At 51.4% G+C, this 18,650-nt stretch overlaps 7 protein-coding genes across 7 annotated transcripts; 3 read left to right on the top strand and 4 right to left on the bottom strand.

Moving 5' to 3' along the window:
• Positions 1-277: 277 nt before the first annotated feature.
• Positions 278-3,624, bottom strand: NEUTE1DRAFT_92483 (uncharacterized protein; the record flags this gene model as incomplete). Its single annotated transcript, XM_009858619.1, has 4 exons — positions 278-2,296; positions 2,350-2,712; positions 2,766-3,314; positions 3,406-3,624. 4 exons carry the CDS (start codon positions 3,622-3,624, stop codon positions 455-457), a joined length of 2,973 nt encoding a protein of 990 aa, XP_009856921.1.
• Positions 3,625-5,598: 1,974 nt separating this feature from the next.
• Positions 5,599-6,744, bottom strand: NEUTE1DRAFT_92479 (uncharacterized protein; the record flags this gene model as incomplete). Its single annotated transcript, XM_009858618.1, has 3 exons — positions 5,599-6,221; positions 6,291-6,496; positions 6,642-6,744. 3 exons carry the CDS (start codon positions 6,742-6,744, stop codon positions 6,057-6,059), a joined length of 474 nt encoding a protein of 157 aa, XP_009856920.1.
• A 1,911-nt stretch (positions 6,745-8,655) lies between these two features.
• Positions 8,656-9,296, top strand: NEUTE1DRAFT_133733 (uncharacterized protein; the record flags this gene model as incomplete). Its single annotated transcript, XM_009858617.1, has 1 exon — positions 8,656-9,296. One exon carries the CDS (start codon positions 8,656-8,658, stop codon positions 9,088-9,090), a length of 435 nt encoding a protein of 144 aa, XP_009856919.1.
• A 595-nt stretch (positions 9,297-9,891) lies between these two features.
• Positions 9,892-11,560, bottom strand: NEUTE1DRAFT_73778 (uncharacterized protein; the record flags this gene model as incomplete). The annotated part of the gene is made up of 1 exon (XM_009858616.1): positions 9,892-11,560. One exon carries the CDS (start codon positions 11,555-11,557, stop codon positions 10,052-10,054), a length of 1,506 nt encoding a protein of 501 aa, XP_009856918.1.
• A 1,230-nt stretch (positions 11,561-12,790) lies between these two features.
• On the top strand, positions 12,791-13,042 carry NEUTE1DRAFT_106224 (uncharacterized protein; the record flags this gene model as incomplete). The annotated part of the gene is made up of 1 exon (XM_009858615.1): positions 12,791-13,042. One exon carries the CDS (start codon positions 12,791-12,793, stop codon positions 13,040-13,042), a length of 252 nt encoding a protein of 83 aa, XP_009856917.1.
• Positions 13,039-14,233, bottom strand: NEUTE1DRAFT_55115 (uncharacterized protein; the record flags this gene model as incomplete). Its single annotated transcript, XM_009858614.1, has 5 exons — positions 13,039-13,138; positions 13,273-13,368; positions 13,460-13,522; positions 13,672-13,802; positions 14,156-14,233. Coding segments are annotated over 5 exons (468 nt in total), but the record flags the coding sequence as incomplete, so codon positions are not given.
• A 2,413-nt stretch (positions 14,234-16,646) lies between these two features.
• Positions 16,647-18,012, top strand: NEUTE1DRAFT_115139 (uncharacterized protein; the record flags this gene model as incomplete). Its single annotated transcript, XM_009858613.1, has 6 exons — positions 16,647-16,659; positions 16,882-17,148; positions 17,200-17,278; positions 17,693-17,775; positions 17,837-17,919; positions 17,968-18,012. The coding sequence occupies 6 exons, from the start codon at positions 16,647-16,649 to the stop codon at positions 18,010-18,012; spliced, it is 570 nt and encodes a 189-aa protein (XP_009856915.1).
• Between the last annotated feature and the right edge of the window lie 638 nt (positions 18,013-18,650).

Here is an 18,650-nt window from a genome sequence, read left to right as displayed (position 1 = left end):
TGGCTCGGATTTAGTGGGTTTTGGGAGAAGCGAATCTGAAGATTTTCTGAGCATCAGCTGAGCCAATCAATATGCAAGGAAACGGGGAACAGTAGAGGTTTGGGTCGACGCGGATACCGAGCCAACGGCATCACCGCCTGATAATGACTGTCTTATAGACATGAGATCAGACATGGTGGCACGATGTTCATCGGGAAACTCGAGGAAGGCTAGCGAGTGTATGGGCAGTTAGACACATATATGCATGCAATGCAGGAAGACGGAGGGATGTTGGGCAAGGTCAACGGGTATCTATAACATAACTCCTTACGCAGACAAAGCAGCCTCGTCCTAGCTTTCCAAAAGAAAGTGCGACATGCAAAAAGACTGACATGGTCCAGCCAATAAACGAGGGATTAACCAAAACAAGATCGTCCAATACGCTATTCCATCTATTATATACTCCTTTTTGTTTCTAGATTGCTGGGCCCCAAGTGCTGGTGGCCGTTGACCCGCCATTCGTTTCCATTTCGAACCTACCAAGGCTCTCCTGCCAGTTTTGCCAGTCGAAACCCTCGTCCATATTAACGTCCATATCTTCAACCTGGAAATTAGGTACCCGGAGCATTTCGGGCAACCCCGGGCCGGGCCATAACCATGGGGCATTCTCGTCTTTCACGGGCGACTGTACCTGCATCCCCTGAGCTGTGTTCATGTTTGGCCCTGGACCAGGCGTGTGATGCAGCTGATTACCGCCTGTGGGTGCCGGTGTGGTGCTGCGATTGAAGTCGGGTATTGTTGCGGGGTTGAAGTTCGCCGCGCTGTCCATTCGTGGAATGTCGCCATTGGAAAATCCGTAGACAGGTGGACGACTCGGGTCAAAAGGAGGCCCCCGCCATAAGGGGATGAATTCTTGTGGGTTAAACCCTTGGTTGGTCATGGTGGGATCTAGAAAGTCCATCATCTCCGGTTTTGAAACATTCATGTTCTCGGTAGGGTGACTGTTGTCATTGGTGTGAACTTCGTTGGTCTGCTGTTGTACAGTCTGTGGGATCTCGGGCGTTGGCTGCCTCGGGGGTGGCACCGGCTCAACTGGTAAGGGCGGCGCATTGACAAGCTTCCTCCAGCGTTCACGGGCCACTGTGATGCTGATCTCCTCTGTAACTGACAATGCCCCGAAAGTGGTCGGGGCGGGTCTGGACTGGTCTTCCAGCTCGAGCTGCATGGCAGCTTGAGGATTGGCACGAAGACGGGCGGTCTCCGCTTCACGATGCCTCTTGGCCTTGAAGTACATCTTCTTGATGGGGAGCCAGACAGCTGTATGGGATGCAAGCTTCTCAAGCTCATACTCTTTTGGTGCTGTATACACTGAGTTTAGAGCACCCCAAGCGCGCTCTGATGCAGGGCCCCAGGCCTTGTGCGAAACTTCGATTAGGAGATACGCCACAGCTGGCCATTGTGTATATGTCTGGAATAGCCACCTCCATGGCTTGGTTCTTGGGTCGGTATTAAGGATGTGGTTCGTCTCGAATACTTCGATAGCGGAGTTGAAGAGACGTTCTCGTAGCTCATCCGACAACTCTTCATTATCTGGTCCTGGGAACAACACGGGCTGGTAGATTATTAGGGTCATCTTGGCAACCAGCACTCGCGCGATGTTCGCAGCCACCCAGTACATGGGATTATCTAGGCAAGAGCGATCCCGGAGGTATTTTTCCTCAACACGCTTGTGTAGGTCGGCAAGCATTTCCTCTCGCTCTTCTAGCGAGGTTGCAGCATCCCCGGGGCAGACAGGCGCCATGGCGGACGATGCCGTGTGCAAACGTCTCGCCACAGTGCAGATCTCGTACCGGATTAAGGAAAAGGTCATGTCCGTTGGCCCGTCTCGTGACTCTGGGAAATCCTTCATATCTGGCGAAATGTCGGAGTCGTTGACGTTAAGAGGAAGCTGTGTATCAAAAGTACGGTCGACGAGAGTGAGATCGGTACCCTGGTCCTCGGCAGAGCGGAGATCCAAGATACATACAGCCCAGAAGATACGGCGCCTCATTTCGACCTCGAAGGGGCTGATGTTGGGGAAGTTCGTTCCGTCACGATGGAGGCCCAGTGCCTGGCTAATGCGAATAAGTAGACCAGTCAAGGTCCAAGCGAACCTCGTGTCATCCTGGCGGCGAACGAGAATGAGGAAGAGGAGGAATGCCTGGGCGAGGGTGATATCGGGCGTCGTCGTAAAGTTGGCTCTCGCCAGGGCCTGTTCAAGAGCAAATCGATATTGTTGTACGAGATAGTCCTTTTCGGCGCCGAAGTTCATTTTGGCCTATACAGTGTAAGACAAGAACCACAAACAAAGGGTAACAGGGGTGGGCATACTTCATCTTTGTCCATGGAGGCAACGGCAGAATAGTAGATGGCGAACATCAAGGCTTCGGTCGAAGGCGTGAGGCTGTCCATGTTGTTCCGAGCGTGGCGTATTGTTTTGGTCATCGAAGGGACATGAAGAACCTTGAGTATTGGATCGACGTTTTCCTGGAATACCTGCCACATAAATGGAATTTGCGATGGGAGCGGGTGCAGTGGTCTCAAGTCGACATCGGCGGAGCGGTACCCGAAGATGAAAGACTGATGATCTGAATGGCTGACGGGTTGGTCGACGGATTCAGGAGAAGCCTCGTCGTCGGAGACGTCGGAATCATGTTGGCCGCATTCTATTGTTTCTCGGCGGATTTCGTCGAGCTGTATCTGGGTGAGTTTCATGCATGGGGAAGTAATAAGAGGGAACGCCCTACCTCGTCATTGATCGCAGACCAGAATCCACTGCTGACATATCTGGTGACACCCTTCTCGTTGAGGACCAAGCGACCAAACTGTTTATGGATATCTGATGATATCCTCCTTAATGGGCCAAAAGGAGGTCTGTTGAGTTGTGTCTGCAGACCTTGCGCGCCACTCTTATCTGTGCCCATACCGGTTCCAGTTGAGGGCGAGTTCTTGCCAAGATTGCTTCCATTCGGGGTTCCAGGTTTATCGCCGGCTCGGGTTGCACCAGTCGCGTGGCCGTCCGCATCGTGTCCTCCGGTGCCTTCAGGGGAGTTGCTGGAGCTAAAAGGGTGTCGCACCGCCTCAAGTTCGATCTGACCGCTAAGTTCTTCGACAATGCCTTCGAGTTTTCGCAGGCGCTTCATCAGCTCCAGCTCCCGCTCGCTCGAAGGCTGTTTCGACGGCGCATTCGGGTCTTTTGGTCTTGGTCGTCGCGGCGCCCGACCAGGGGCCGGGAAGATGCATGGAATCTGTGCTCTCCGGCAGTTGGAGCATGGCATATGTTTGTCGCACCGAACCTGAAAAGGTGTCAGCGGGTCCACGACATGCAGACGGGCCCACGGAAAGCATGAGGCGGCACGGGGCGTGAGGAGCGGAAGAGCGACAAACCTTGCGTCTCCGACATGTTACACAACTCCGGGGATTCAGAGCACCAGAAAAGGGAGCCGATGGGGGATAAACTGAAGCGCCCGGTGGAGGGTGGTGGGCGACGAGATGATGTTGGTGAATGTCGAAGCTATCATGGGAGGGCCCAATGGATGGGTGGTCGACACATGGACTCCCCTCCGAGGCGACGCTAATCGCGCTCTGGTTGTCGTCGATAGGCATGATGACGCAGCTGTAAGTGCCCGGCGAGCGTTGTGGGACGGATTCGGTGTAGACGTCCCTACTCGGACGATAAAGCTCCGCGAAGCACTGGCTGGCTGGCTGGTTGACTGCCTGACTTGCCTGGCAGCCCGACTAATGACTCGACTGCCTGCCGCGGGTTCGAAGCGGAGGAGAAAAGAGCTGCTCAGTCCTGGATGGCGTCAATGTGGAATCCAAGCTGAAGACGGATTCCTGCTGACTTGTGGGTTATGGTTGGAGTCGATCTCTGCGAGAGGCGGGAATTGGCGAAGTGGTGGTGGTGCCAGGAGCTGGGCGAGGGGGTCGAGGATGGGGTTTTTCGATGACAAGATCACCGTGGCGAAGGAGTCCGGTGGAGGAGCATTCAGGGCGGACAGGGCAACGGTGGGATGGAGGGGGAACAACTAGGTAATGATGGCACTGGGCGTCCGTTTTGTGTGGTGTGCAAGCCGAAGAGTGAGTGTGGACCGTGGATGATGAAACTCGAGCCGTGGGTGTTTTCTAGATCGACGAGAATGAGTGACCCTAACAAGGGAAGAGTGGCAGCAGCAGGCAGGCCTTGCAAAGCACGGGAGGAGACACTTTACAGCCTGCCACTCACCACTCACAACCCGCATTCCCGCACTTCACACGCCAAACGGGAGCGCAGCCAGTCCCTCTTCAAGCTCTGTCGGGATAGGCTGGGTGGGGCGGAAAGTGACTGATCTTTTTGTGGGGATAGTAGCAAATGCGAGGTACGTACTATCTTAACTGATTCTGCTTTGTCTTTCGCGGCTCCCTGTTAAAAGGACTCGGAGCTTCCTCCTGAAAAAGGCTAACCTAATCCGGCCAAGCCAGTCAGCATCGTGTGCTGGTGATCGATTTAAATCGTCCATAATTTGTCGGGCACAGCATGGATGATGGTTGTTGAGAAGATGGAAAACCCGGAGAACAACAAGAAAGAGCACGTCCCAGTTTTCGCTAGTTTCAGGGCCAGCCAGGGTGATTGCGTAGAGGCTGTCTGCAACACGCTGCTGCCCGAGGCTCGCAGACTGACCAGGTCGAAAATTCAGAGTCCAGAAGCGAAACCATTTTTCAGACGGCGAGGGGTCCGATAGTTCTCCGACCTGCCCGAGTTAGCGCCCTTTTATGTTCTCCAGGGAAGCGGGAAGAAGGCGGTCAATGATAGGCTCTGTCGGGAAAGTATCATTCTAGTGCATGTAAATAGACCGTAATTTCTTGATGTGCCAGGGCCTCGGTATGAAAAAACAGAAGACGGTTGTCGAATTCGATCAAGGCCCGTGCTGTCGACACCAAAAGAAGAAAACTAAAAGAGAAGAGTAATAAAAAAACACAATTAGGCCATAATGGTTGAAACTCAAACACCTCACTTTGGGTGATGCAATCTGTACGGTGTACGTACCCAAGCCGACCGCACTGCGGGGCATTCACTATTGACCTTCTTTTCGTTTTTCTATCGGATAACACTTGATCTCTGCGGTGTCATGTGATGAATTGTTTCTTGCGTGATTCATTCACCGTCTTTTTCTCTTGTCAAAATTCTCCGTTGCTGCGCAGTGGAGGTTATCTTCGTTTACTCCTATGGCCAGGCCTCGTGAAACGAGTGGTGAGAAGATGACAAGCTCAGCTGGCTACAAAGTCAACATAATCCCCTGAGTCTCCTCCTGGACCCAAAGCTTGCAGCTCAACGGATCCCTGAATCGTAACAACATTGAATGAAGTGTTTTTTAAGTCGGTAAACTAACTCGTCCTTATCTAGGTGCATATAGAATATATCGAACAGCATGGGTCAGAAATCTCCATGGCCTCGCATTTTTTTTAGAGGGGCACACTTTAGCAATTTCCACGCACACTCCACAGAATTGAGAGACCCCATAAGCTCTACGTTGCCCAACAGGTCTTGCACATCACGGCGGACACGAGTTTCCACCGCCGTCCAGAACATTGAGGTTCTTAGGAAAAGGGCAATGCTTATTTTGAGATGCGGTCACGTCTGGCCCGTCTAAGACTGTCCTGGTAGGCTGCAATTGGAACGAGTGGAGAGATGGCTTGGGTGAAAAGTGAACAGAAACTGAACCCCTAGAAACAAGAGCATTTCAGCCATATTCACCTGAGCCGCGACATCCTCAACTTACATCCGGAGGAAAATGATTGCCAGATCCAGCTGTAACGAAAGAAGGAACCCCAGAATTACAGATATAGTGTATCTCGCTCAAACACTGGATCTGCGCCAACGCTCGATGTCATGAACACCATGCGCACGGGCCCTCCCCCTTTTTTTCTGGCCATGACTACCACTCGGATGTAAACACAACACGAGCTAGCTGTTTCTCATCATGGCGAACTGCATATTGCTGTATTGAAGAACAAATGCGTTGCGGTCGGATATGTGAACTTCCCAGCCATGGACCCTCTCAAATCGAAGCCGTCAGACTACCATGCTCCTTGAACAAGCGATCGTTGAACAAGTTGGCAATTGGCAAAAAGAGCCGCTGCTTGCCCTCCTCAGTGGCCATGAACTCTCTGAGCTCAGCCTCACTTCTCCACGTCCAGCTCTCGCACTTCTCCGGCTCCATTACCTTCAGAAGATAACCAAGTTAGCGAGCATATTCCTCCAAAGGATGGACAACTGGCTGGCATAGACTTACCACAGGCTGCTTCTGTTCATCATCCCTCCGGCAGGAAACAAAGATAGTGATGTAGTGCTTCTTCTCCGCATCAAAGATATCGTTGGTGAAGGCCAGGGCTTTCTCGGCTTTAACCTTTAGGCCCGTCTCTTCAAGCGTCTCTCTCTCGGCGCATTCCAAGTAGTCCTCGCCGACTTCGAGATGGCCACCGGGAAATTGCAACGTTCCTGTTGCCCAGTCAAGGCGGTTCGTGTAAGCATAAATGATGCTGTTAGGAACATGCGATGAGGTCCGTGACATCCGTGAAAGTCTGTGAAACAGACAGGGAAAGGAAAAAGAGTTGAGGGCTGTCTGGACGTAGGAGGTACGTACCCGATCCATGGGACCCTTTTCTCACTCCCACCAACATCTTCCCCTCCGCATCACTGATGATCGCCGCGACGCCCACCCGGACGACAGGTTGTTGTGATGCCATATTATTCGACTTGCTTTTTTTTTTTTTTTTTTCGGTTGGTGGCTTACTATGTCGATTTGGCTTGGTAAGTGATATCGCTACCCGCCGCTGTCCTGCTTTTCTACCCCTACGTTTGATTATGCGCACCGTCAGCCAGTCTTATATTTCAGGATTAAGAAACTTGGATGCCGCCGTATCAATGTGACTCAATGCCCCTCCGGGCTGACAAGCTCCGGCTGTGCCCGGTAAGGTGTCCCCGCGCACCGGAGCCGTGAGGTTGACACGGTGTTGCAGTACCGCAAGGCGGGCACGCGGGCAAGACCCCGCGCCGCTGCTGCGCCCAGGAGAACGCCCTCCAGGGCCCAGGGGCAGCCCGGGTCGTTACAGCGACTGTGTGGGGCTATAAGGTACTGCGTACACCGAGCTCTGCTGGGATATGACTTGTTAGCGTGGTTCTCCAAGGTAGCGAAGAACCTTATATTCGACACAAGAATCAATCGATTTTTGGCCCGCTCACCCCCTGTTTTCTGTAGCGCTACCCTACCAAGTTAACAAGTCATGTACATCCCAGCAAAGGTGTACACTACACCAATTCCCATCGCCGTCCACCGCAAATGCCCTTGAATTCCAAGTTCTGTAGTATCGAGTTCAAAGCTGGCGTAGCCAAACGTACCTACACTAGTGAACGCTCAATAGGAGGTATCTCCCATCGCGCTGACCGGTTGTACAATTGTTCCAACAAACTCGCTTGGAGTGAACATGAGGGGGATTTCATTTTTGATTCCACTTGCAGCAGCAGCTTGCATCCGCCTGTCAATACCACAGTGCCCCAGTGGTGTCTTGGCTTGTCGTCTACCATAACTCCTTGCCGACGGACTGAAAGCGAACTGCCCAAAGCGCACAACGTCAGTACACCAGTAGACGGATGCATCATGGTGCACCCATGTTTTCGGGCCCCCATGTTCCCGGTGGAGCAAAAAAAACAAATGCTCCTGGGCGCGAGGAACTTTGGCTCTCAACAGCCGACTGACAGAGCGTTTGTGGGAAGAAGGATCGAGATCGTTTTTGCTGCCTCCACACCTTATCAGACTCAAACAGGACCAAAATGAAAACAACAACAGCCCGGCTGGCGCAATCGGTAGCGCGCAAGACTTCTAATCTTGAGGCTGTGGGTTCGATTCCCACGTCGGGCTTCCAAGCTCTTTTGGGCTGTTTCGCACTCCTTTGGTTCTTTTTTTTCCCTTTTTTTCATCTTGTCTTTTTGCGCGATCTTCGCTTCATCTTCGGGCATCATCATTGCTTTGTTCGAGCTTGGCAACATGATGCGACTTTCTGTATCTCAAGTAAGTTACCTACCGCTCATCGTGGAAGATTGCTTAGTCATGCGTACGCGATTTGCCATGTTCTAAAAGCCGGACTGTGATGTCATGTCTGGAACAATAGATCGCCAACGCGATGCTGAGTTTTAACACACCAGTCTCGATTTTCGTCACACTCCCGGACTTCGGAACCTCCCTGCCTCCAACATGGGAGCCGCATCACAGCGGGCGAAACCCTGTTCTCTTGGCCTCCTCGGTCTAGGTACCCCAAGACTCTACATACACATTTCGCTGCACTCCGATACAGTTTGTTGCTGGCCAAATTTGCCCCGAGAAACTCTCGCGGCAATCCAGAAATATGCCGTTTACGCTTCAATCCATATTAACCGCTGCCGGTGACAGATATATGCAGCATCATTGAAAGCCTCCTCAATGAGAGGAAATTGAGACAACTCTAGGCTTGGTTGTATTTGTGATACTGTTTTCCCTCCATAACCCATCCAATATCTCAGATGATTCACGATCTCTGCAGGGCAGATCATGACACACGCCTCTCACATGGTCAGGTCACACTGCTTTCGAATGCTGATCACCAACAAGTACCTTGGTAGCCATGATGTTAACCCCAATCCCCCGCACCTACCCCGACCCCGATCTCGGGTACGAAGCCACTCACAAGCCACCTACGAGCGCAACCCCTCACTATCCCATCAACCCCGTCCTTTCACCCGGCACCACTCACAGAGTTCGTTGGACCACAGCCATCCAAGCCTTCATCTCCGTCCTCGGCCAAGATGCCGTCCTCATCGACTCTGCCCTCTCCCGGTTACATCGCCCCGTACGACCTTCCCGAGGCAGAGTCAGCAACGGACAGGCGCAAAGTCCCCAGCGTAACCGTCTGCCATGGCTTCACGGACTAGCTGAGCGCCATACTGAAGATTGCCAACAAGTTCACCATCCCACTATGGCCTTTCTCACGGGGCAAGAACTTGAGATATGGCGAACCGGCGCCGAGAGTGAAGGGTTCCGTGGCGCTGGATTCGCATAGGATGGATAATGTTATCGAAGTGAATGATCAAATCACCACGCGATCATGGAGCCCGGTGTAACTGTTCATTGATCTGTACCGGTATTGTGTCGGATACAGAAAGAAAGTTTGGCCAAGCACGGCGAGCTTGGAGTGGGGGTAGTGTGATGGGGAATCTGGGTTTCTTCTCCCATCTTACAATTGTATTAGACAACGGAAATACTTTTAATGAGACCGACCTCAAGACCCTAGATTGCGGCATCGGGCTTGGCGCCCTCTTCACCCATCACCATTTTTCGGTGGTCTAGAAGTCATGCTCGCCTCCGGCAACCTCGTCCGTATGGGACAATAGGGGATCACGGCCAACGAGCCACTCAACCCCTTCTTATCCATATTCACCTACGGCCCCTTCATCGAAGGCTTCTTCTTGTAGCGAAAGAAAGGGGGTATGGCATATATATAGAGCACATGTCAACCACATGGGTGAGTGTTGGCGTGTCGAGAGCAGGATCGAAAAGTTGCTGATGCATCACTTGACAGCGCTGATTGCGGGCTTGAACGAACCTCAACGGACACACCTACAACCGCTTTGTTGAGAATATCAAGGTAAGTCTTCACCAGTCAAAAATTCAAATGAGGGAAGAAATACCATATTGGACGGTACACACTGGACCCCAAGGGCATTCTATGCCCAGGCAAGCAAGGTATATGGCCTAGCGGGTTCCGTCACTTGAGAGAGAACCAAGAGTACGACGGCTAAAAGGGAGACAAAAGCATGCTCAATCATAGAAAAGGTGACTGGGACATTCCAGAATCCGTAAAGGGAGAAATGAAGGTTGGCTGGATTACATTACTATCTCTTCGGTATCACAAGATAAGGATATGAACGTGTGAGGACGTAGCATGGCTCAAGAGGACTCGCCCAACTGGAGATGCCAGGCGTTTCTACACCAATATCCAAACATGGAGGACTGGCGATAACTCAATCGCTCTTGGCTCGGTTCCATGAAGTGAACCGCATACCGGTTGTGACCCACCCGAACCAAAGCCGGATGGTATCCTCCAGCCAATTCTTTCCGTTCCTCCAAGGACCCACGTTAGCGACAAGAGGAAGTCGGTCACGAACTTCTGTGATGTAGGTCGAGCTGTTAGGAATACAGGGTTTCTTGGGAAGTCGTGCGCGCTCGGCCTCGTCGATATAAGGGGTGGCAATGGTGGCTCCCGTCTTTTCCGCATGTTTAATGACCTTGATGAACTGCCGTGTCCTTGTGGAGGCACCAGGAGTCCAAGTGGCTGCCACATACCCCGTGATAACACCTGTGTTGGGGATACCCTCGAGCATGACTCCGTTCCACATGTACCGCTGGCCGATGGTATCATTGATGCGGACATCATCAACAAAGACGTCAATTTTGTTGAGCAGAACCATGTATAGACCAGTGGCGGTGATGATCATGTCGGCTTCAAGGGTCTCACCGGACTTGAGCAATATGCCGTCTTCGGTGACGGTCTCGATATGATCGGTAACAACGGAAGCGTTCGGGCCACACAAAGCCTTGAAGAAGTCTCCCTGCGGACAAAGGCACACACGCTGCTCGAAAGGTTTGTACCGAGGGTTGAAGTGTTTGTCGACATCGAAACCTTTGGGAAGCTGCCTGCGCATCTCGTCAACGACAAGCTTCCTTCCCCAGTTGGGGAAGTTCAGAAGCAGCTGAACAAAGAGAGTTTCGGCGACCATCCTGATACACCAGTTAATCTTCCCCGCCCATTGGATTGGCATGAATCTTTCCATGAACGGTTGAAGCTCGTCTCTGGCTGGCAAGCTGTAGACATATGATGGACTACGCTGGAGCATAGTGACATGCTTGGCAGTTTTGGCGAGGGCAGGAAGGAGAGTGATAGCGGTGGCACCTGAGCCAATGATGAGGATGCGCTTGTTATCGTACTGCACCTCGTCATTCCAAAATTGGGGATGTACCACTTCACCCTGAAATCTTTCTATGCCGGGAATGACAGTGGACCGAGGCTTCTCGTAGCTGTAGTACCCGGTGGCGTTGACTAGCCATGGCGTCTTGAAGATCTTCTTCTCGAGAACGGTGCCGTCACCGGAAGTGACATCGACGTGTAACGTCCATCTCTGCTCCTCGCTGCTCCAGCTTTCTGACGTGACGCGGTGGTTGAAGCGTATCTTCTTGTCAATCCCCTGGGACGCAGCAGCGTCCTCCATATATTTCTTGATGAGATGGGCATCAGCCATGTTAATGTCCTTGGTCCATGGGTACCAGGGGAAGCCGAACAGAGCCATGGCGCTGTCGGAGCGGATACCGGGATATTTCCAGAAGGCCCATGTTCCGCCGATATGGTCGCGAGACTCAAGGATGATAAAGGAATGGTTAGGCAACTCGGATTGCAACAAGTAGGCGGCGTTGATGCCACTCAGACCGGCGCCGGTGATGATGATGTCGAAAGTGGAGTCGTCGGAGGCCATTGTGCGTGGGTCGGTTCGGCGTAGCTAGCACTGCGGCCCGGGGTCGTATATACAATCGCGTAGGAGAACGGGGCCCGGGCGGAGGAGGGCTGGATGGGCGTTTAAATATTGACGGCGCGTTCACAGCAACATCGCCAAATCTCTTGCCCCGGCCGAGGTTCGCCAGCTGAGCCAGCTATATGGGGTTACATGGTCTGTGCAATCCCAGTCTCGTCGTCCATCACGGCGCTGATCCGTTGATGCGAGTGATTCAGCTGCTTCCCAATTAGCGCCATTGTTGGGATCATTCCGGCCGTTTGTGAGTTTGTCGTTGCGATTCGCTGGCAGTAATGTGTCTTGGCGAACTCCCGACGATGACAAAGGTTTGATGTTTCCTCTCAAGATGTTGGTCAGGACAAGGAAGAGGAAATTGGGGACCGGTGGAGTTTGTGGGAAAGAAGCTGGAGTCATTAACCTTCTCACGTCAGACGGCATGATCCGCCCGGGGGTACCTGCCCCTTGCTGCCCTGTCACAACTGTGCTGCCCTACAGGTGCCAAGCCGTACCTGGAAGTCGCGCGGGGTTGCGATACACCTTCCATTTTTAGAGGTAGGTATTTCCCGTCCATCTTTCCATCTTTGATTGTTTGCTTTGACCCAAAATGGGCAAGAACACAAGATAGGGCAAGATCGCAAAGCGATGGGTTATAAAATCAGGATGATGCGATGTTTTGTGGTCTGCCGGGAGCCTACCGATCATGTTCTCTTTCGATGAGCAGGTTCATCTTCCGCAGTATAACTTAGTTCTATCACTAGACCCGATCAATTATTGACCGTCTGGTCACTCCCTTACTCTGTCACCAGGATTTTGTCGCTATCATCGGCCAACCCACGATTGCTGCCGTACTTCGGGTTGATACCCTGAGCAGCCCCGCCAATACTGGTACAGTAACTGCTTTCCACCGTTGCGGGCTCGACGGCGGCCTTCGAGATACCTTCACATCCAAGCCAACGTCCGAACCGGGCCTTACGTTTGAACCACGGCATTGCGCTTCTCAAAGAGCAAGTACTACAACTGAGCTGTTTCGCCCCAAAATCACCGTTGCTAACTACCATCATCCTGCTGAAGAACTCCCGTCTTCCTGCCTATCGCTCTTCGTACTCGACCGCAAGCCTCTTCTGTCTCCTCCTGAAGGCCCGTTGTGGGTACTTGAAACGTCCTTGAAGCACAACGACGATGTCTGAAAATAACACCATGCCGCAATTGACAGCGCAAGCTGTACATCCGCCTCTTCCAAGCCCTAGCTTCACGCTTATACCAGCATCTCCTTCTAGGCTGGAGACATCTATCCACTCCGAAGAGGCACCTTCAGAGACAACATTGGTTCAAGAAGCCCTCCCTCAAACTCCACAAAAATCGTTGCAAACATACCTTCATAGCTTTGACCTAGAGCAGCAGAGCCATGACCCCCAAGACGGCACGGGTAGCTTCCAGGGACTCTACTAGTGGCAGAAAGAAACGGACAGTGACATAGGAGCGCCAAAGCCAAACTTGCGGACCATTGCAGACGTATGCTGCAGCATATTTCTGATCCTGGTGGCGCTATCGGGTATGGTGGTATTCTTCTACGTTCTTTCTGGACGTTATTTCCACCCGTGATGCAGGAAGGCTACGAGTTGGAACAACGCTGCGTTGGTTCTGTTGGACAATAGGTATCGGGATCACAGCACACAAACCTGATGCGAGGTAATACTCGACTCGCAGTTATATCTCTACCTAATAGACCTAAGTAATAGTAATCGACATCATTCGCTGCACCCTGTGCATACTGGCTCAGTCCAGAGTTCATCAACAGATCAAAAAGTCACGCAGTGGATCATAGGTTACCGTATCGTTTACCTTGTCTGCACCGCACCGCCAAACGCCTCTCCTTCCATCAAAACGCATATACGCCATTCCCTGATCAGCGTGTAGGTTCCATGATCCCTATCCCTTAGAACAAAGAGAACACCAGCGCTCAGAAAATAACACACCTGATCTCCAACTGAAGATCTTTGAGGAGCAACCCCAAAGTAACCCCTGTCCGTCATAGCCAACTGCCTATTGGCTGTGAAGAAACTAATGTAGCAATACACCTCATGATCTCGCAAAGCTTCTGGGTTCTTAAGCGGAAGTCCATACCCGTATACAGCCGAGTCAAGTGGATGAAGTTTGTTCCCTCTTGTTTTGGGTGTCCATTGTCGAGACATTGGAAGACGAGCTGCTCCTGTAAGTCGCATGTGTCTATCTGCTGCGTTGCGCTTTCAAACTCAAACTATCGTGATATAATCGGCACCTCGGGTTCTTCACGAAATCTCCACACTCGTTGTCTTCAGCATAATTATGTTAATATGACCAATCACAAACTTCATTTTCTCATTAGCCACGCCACGTACTTTAAGCACTGCCCTCCCACGGTTATGGATACTTGCGTTAAGTATTGTCTTCGCTACCGTTTGAGATAGAGCTGACCAATATTGATAGGAGACTTGCGGATCATCGCGTGCCCGGAAAGGCGTGTATACCTCCCCGGACCCAATTATTTATTGTTCCAAACTGGTTGTTCCAAATACCTCTCACTCCAGTCGGGCATCTATGAAGGGAGTCCCTCGAGCACACTGAGACAATCTTCCGGTATCGTTCCGCAACAGCAAAGAATCACCAGACCTACCCTCTGCAACAACCACACTGCGATTTTCACGCATGCATTGCTAAAAATCTGCCATAGTTAGGCTTCAGTGGAAAGTTGTTTGTAAGAAACTCCTGTAGAGACAACAGAGCGAATCGTTTGTCGTGAGGATCAGTTGCCTTGTTGGTTCGTGCAAAACACAATATATCAAAAGTATATCAGTCATCAGCCACGTATGGCAGCCAACTCCAGTTTTTGTCGTCAGCGGAGATGGAGTCTCCTCAGCCACGGAGTACGACGCGAAGAACGAGGAGCAAAGCAGCGACTGTGGGCAGTCCAATGTACCAGTTCTCGGTCTCTGCTGCTGGGCGAGAATCAACGTTTATGTGCAGCGATCGGAAACTTCGGCCACTCGATCGATGAGTCGTCTATACTACGCAGTATATCGCAGATGAGCAAGGCGGGGAAGCGTTCATCCCGCATGCTTCGCGCCCCATACACTAGTAAACTTCTTGAAGTACCCAAATGCGTGCGGACCAAGGAGGAGCGTAGTACTCGCCGATCATGTCCCTAAAATGTAGACTGGTTGTTATATTAGAGATATGATGTTTATAGAGCTTGCCGACCGGCCTCGCGATGACGACAATACTGTATGATGAAGTCAATGGCGGCGTCGATGGCCGGAACATTCATCGCCTGCGTTAATGACAAGATTAAGATAACTCAAGTATGTAGATGCGGAACATCAGTGTAACTTGGCTGTTGCGCTCCCAGATATCATTCTGGTTCGGATGCAGCTGGAATCAATCCGTACCGCGCGATCAATGTGAACTCGGAACGGGGAGATATGCCAGGCAACGAAGTCACGAAGGGCCGAATACCAGGTTGTAGGTCACGGACAAAGTGGCGGCAGAAAGGAACCTCTTGCTGAGATATGAAGAATCCAACCCAACGACGTATCCAATCGCGATCTTGAAGACCGAAACGGGATTGGGGGAGATGAAGTGGATAGATAGTAGCATTGGGAGACACTTTCCATCGTGCGATGCTGACGTCGTGATAGAGCGCTTGATGAGGCGGAGTTTCTTTTTGAGAATATGCTCCGAGAGGAACAGGACTACAGTATCTTTGCATCCAATGCCGGCACGAAATGGATCAATCGGGTGAGTTCCTTGGATTGAAGAGGTTTGTTGACGTACCTAAATGGGGAGTTCATCGTTTGGGGCGCGGGGGAACCCGAAGTCTCGACCTCAACACCCATCCATGATCTCACCCTACTTTGCGGCCCACCGCCAGACACCCGGTCGGCTCAACGTCTTGGTTCTCTGGAGGTTGTGCTGTGGAGTCGTAAACCCTTCGCTGCTCAAATGATCTCGCGATCTTGACGACAGTTGATTCCTTTGGGGTAGTATGTAAACAATCGATTGCTCGCAGACCACAAAGGACCAAAGTTAAACGCTAGCTCGCGCGGGAAATACGATCGAGATCTCGGGTCGTGGAAAAGATCATGCGTTACATTTTGCCTCAACGTCGTCGACGGCATCGGAAGGAATTATCCGTACCGTCGTTACATTTTGAACAATTTAAGGCACTGCAGTGCCTCGCTAGGTACGCCACCCACTACAGTAGAAACCTCTGTTTCATGCAAATACTACCTTTTACAGATCCCCTCTTTTGTAAAAGGATTTTGAACGGCGGCATGCTCTCTGGTGGATAAGACTGCAATGTGCAATTGCAATGATTGACGACGCGAAATTGCATTAACAGAGGTCTAGCTTTGGTGGCAGGGCGTACTTATACCTTTATAGCGGGGCAGGCAGGTTGCAAAATAGTCCGGACACGCTGACACCTGACCACACCCAAAAATGTCCGGACTATTTTCCACACCACCTGCGGGCCGGGGGTATAAGTCGCTCTATCAGACCCACTTTTGCGGCTCGGGGCGGTCGTCCAGTGGCCAAAGGCCTACAGTAGTCGTCTCTGGTCTGTGATTTTGCTTTTGCAAAGCGTTTCTAGCCCGGACGAGTACCCTTCGCAAAAAGTTTGGGCCGCCGGCATTAGTTGCATTGATATAGGAGGGGCTTCTACTATATTGGGCTGTTTTGCTGCAATTTCGTCCACTCAAAGCTTCGGTATCACAGACGCCCTACATAGTACACTCAGTGTACAATCTGACTCTTAGGTTTTTGCTTGCCTGTCCTGTCTTGCTTCTGACATTGAGACCTTTTATCTCCGTCGTAATTGCGACGGTCATTGTACTCACTGGAACAGAAGGAAAGTCATCGCAAAGTTACACAACCCGGGCCTTGAATTAAATTGCGAGAAAGATCACCTACTTGTTGATGTACATAGTGTAGTATGGATGCGCTGTAGTGTACTTTCGCTGTTCGCGTTGCCTTGTTCTTTGCACGGCGCTGTCTTGCCCATTTCTTCTTACCATCCATGGAGTCGCTAAGTAAGAAACCTACGATACAACCAAGTGGAAACCGTTGGGTGATGATGCTGCTCCTATAGCCCTGTAGGGCCAAAAAGAGAAAAAAAAATTAAAAAAATAAAAAATAAATAAAAAATTCATAACACCAACCATCCCCTCCACAACCAGAGCTTTGAAAATAGCACGCAACTCGCCTGCAGATCGCGACAATAAGCACTAACGGATCGTGAAACACCCGCTTAGGGCCTCCCACTCTCGTGGCCAAAATCGATCCCAAATGTCTTTTCCCTCATCGTGTCTCCATTCCCGCTCCAACCGCGCTTTTAGGTTCTTTGCAGCGCTGCGGAGACAACCGCCCGTCCCCTTCCCACGCCGAGCCTCGCTTCGCGGCGCGCCGTCGTCGTCGTCGCCGCTCCGCTCCGCTTTGTTTTGCTTTACTTCGATGGCGCTACCATAACGCACGATTTAGTGTAGCGTTGGCGGCATGGCGGCATGGCGCTATCTTACAAAGTAAGTAGGAAAGAGACAATGATAGGTAAAGGCTTAACTTTGTTTGGTGAGGCCGGATGACGATCGTGGTGATGAAAAAGATCCCTTTTTATGCAGGTCACGGAAGGGTCCTGCATGTGAGGGTCCCAGTGTAAGAAACGGGTGGGGATCTGAGTGGACTATCAATCACATAATCAAGCTAGAGGGTATCAAGCACCTGTGAGGTGGCTTCATTGTTACCCTCTAGCGCCTTCCATTGCCGAATTGTGTAATGGACAGGCAGGAGAAATGGTCCGGATGGGACTCTTGATCGGACTGTCAATCAATCATTCTAGGGAAAAAAAAGATTTCCTTCTCGCCGAGTTAAGCGTAGCGGAGCCCGAGAGAAAGACACATCATCGCTGCTGTCAAACCTCAAGTGCGAAACTCGGTCGCCGGATAGATTGAAAACTGGAACAGTCCCTGAATTGACTATACCCTTTTTTTTTCTTTTTTTGGGCGGGCGCGCAGCCAATCTCTGCCTCTAGCTGCTCATCGCGCCCGCTGACTTTACTACACTATACAGTAAGCAGCGATCACAAGGAGTACTCACAGGGAAGAGTTCACGTACAGCAACCAGATCGACATATCAGACAACAATTTTGAATGGTGAGAATTGGGTAATGCGCCCTCTGAGTTTTTGCGCGGTTGATATACACTACCTATGTAGATGTCAGGCGCGCCCAGAAAAGTGGGTTAGGTGAGTCTATCCAGGGACTGCTCAAGTCGATCCAGCTACCGATTGCGGTCAAAGTAAGTATTGCGCAACTGCATTTAGTTGCATGTGTCGTTGGTGATCAGTCTAGTGTAGTTCAGTTAGCTCAGCGAGCGGGACGGGACGTGTAGGTCCCGTTATCTGAGGTGGAAAGAATAAAGTCCGAAAGTCGTAAAAGCGAAAAGATCAACGTGAAGCAAATGGTAGTCCTCAGCCAAGGGATGGGACCATGAGTGGTGCGGCCAGATGAATCGAGTGAGGTTTCACGGATGACGAGACAATAGTTGAGGTGAGGTGGTTATTAGGTACAGACGCACCACAGATATTGCACAGGGTCGTAGGTCTTGGCTCAATATCTGCCTTGTCGAACTTACGACTACCGTCTCAACCACCATCGCGGCACCGCCGGGCTCCGTCTCCTATTTGTGCGTCCCACCGTCCCAGGAAGCCCTGCCCATCTAAGTAGACCTGGGTCTTGGGGCTGTTGTTGTGTGCGCTTGTGCAACTCTCCTTTTTGGGAGTTTAAATGGCATTTGGACCTGGTGCCTGTTAGTTGACCACATGCTCAGTGGAAGGCTTGCCGCCGCCCTTGGCAGTCGTCTCCCTAGGTATGTAGTCGGAATAGGATGACACATGGCTTCAAGAATTGGCAATGCTTGGGGTAAGACAGAAAGTTAGAGACAGGTCCATCTGTTCCCATTTGTTGATGGCCACAAGACATTTTGGTGTTGGACGGCAGTGAGTGATGGGGAAAAGACGACGCGCTGGA

Source organism: Neurospora tetrasperma (assembly GCF_000213175.1).
Source record: "Neurospora tetrasperma FGSC 2508 unplaced genomic scaffold NEUTE1scaffold_81, whole genome shotgun sequence".
NCBI classification, from domain to species: domain Eukaryota; kingdom Fungi; phylum Ascomycota; class Sordariomycetes; order Sordariales; family Sordariaceae; genus Neurospora; species Neurospora tetrasperma.
Note: the sequence above shows the minus strand (reverse complement) of the source record. Positions and strands in the feature narration are given on the sequence as shown.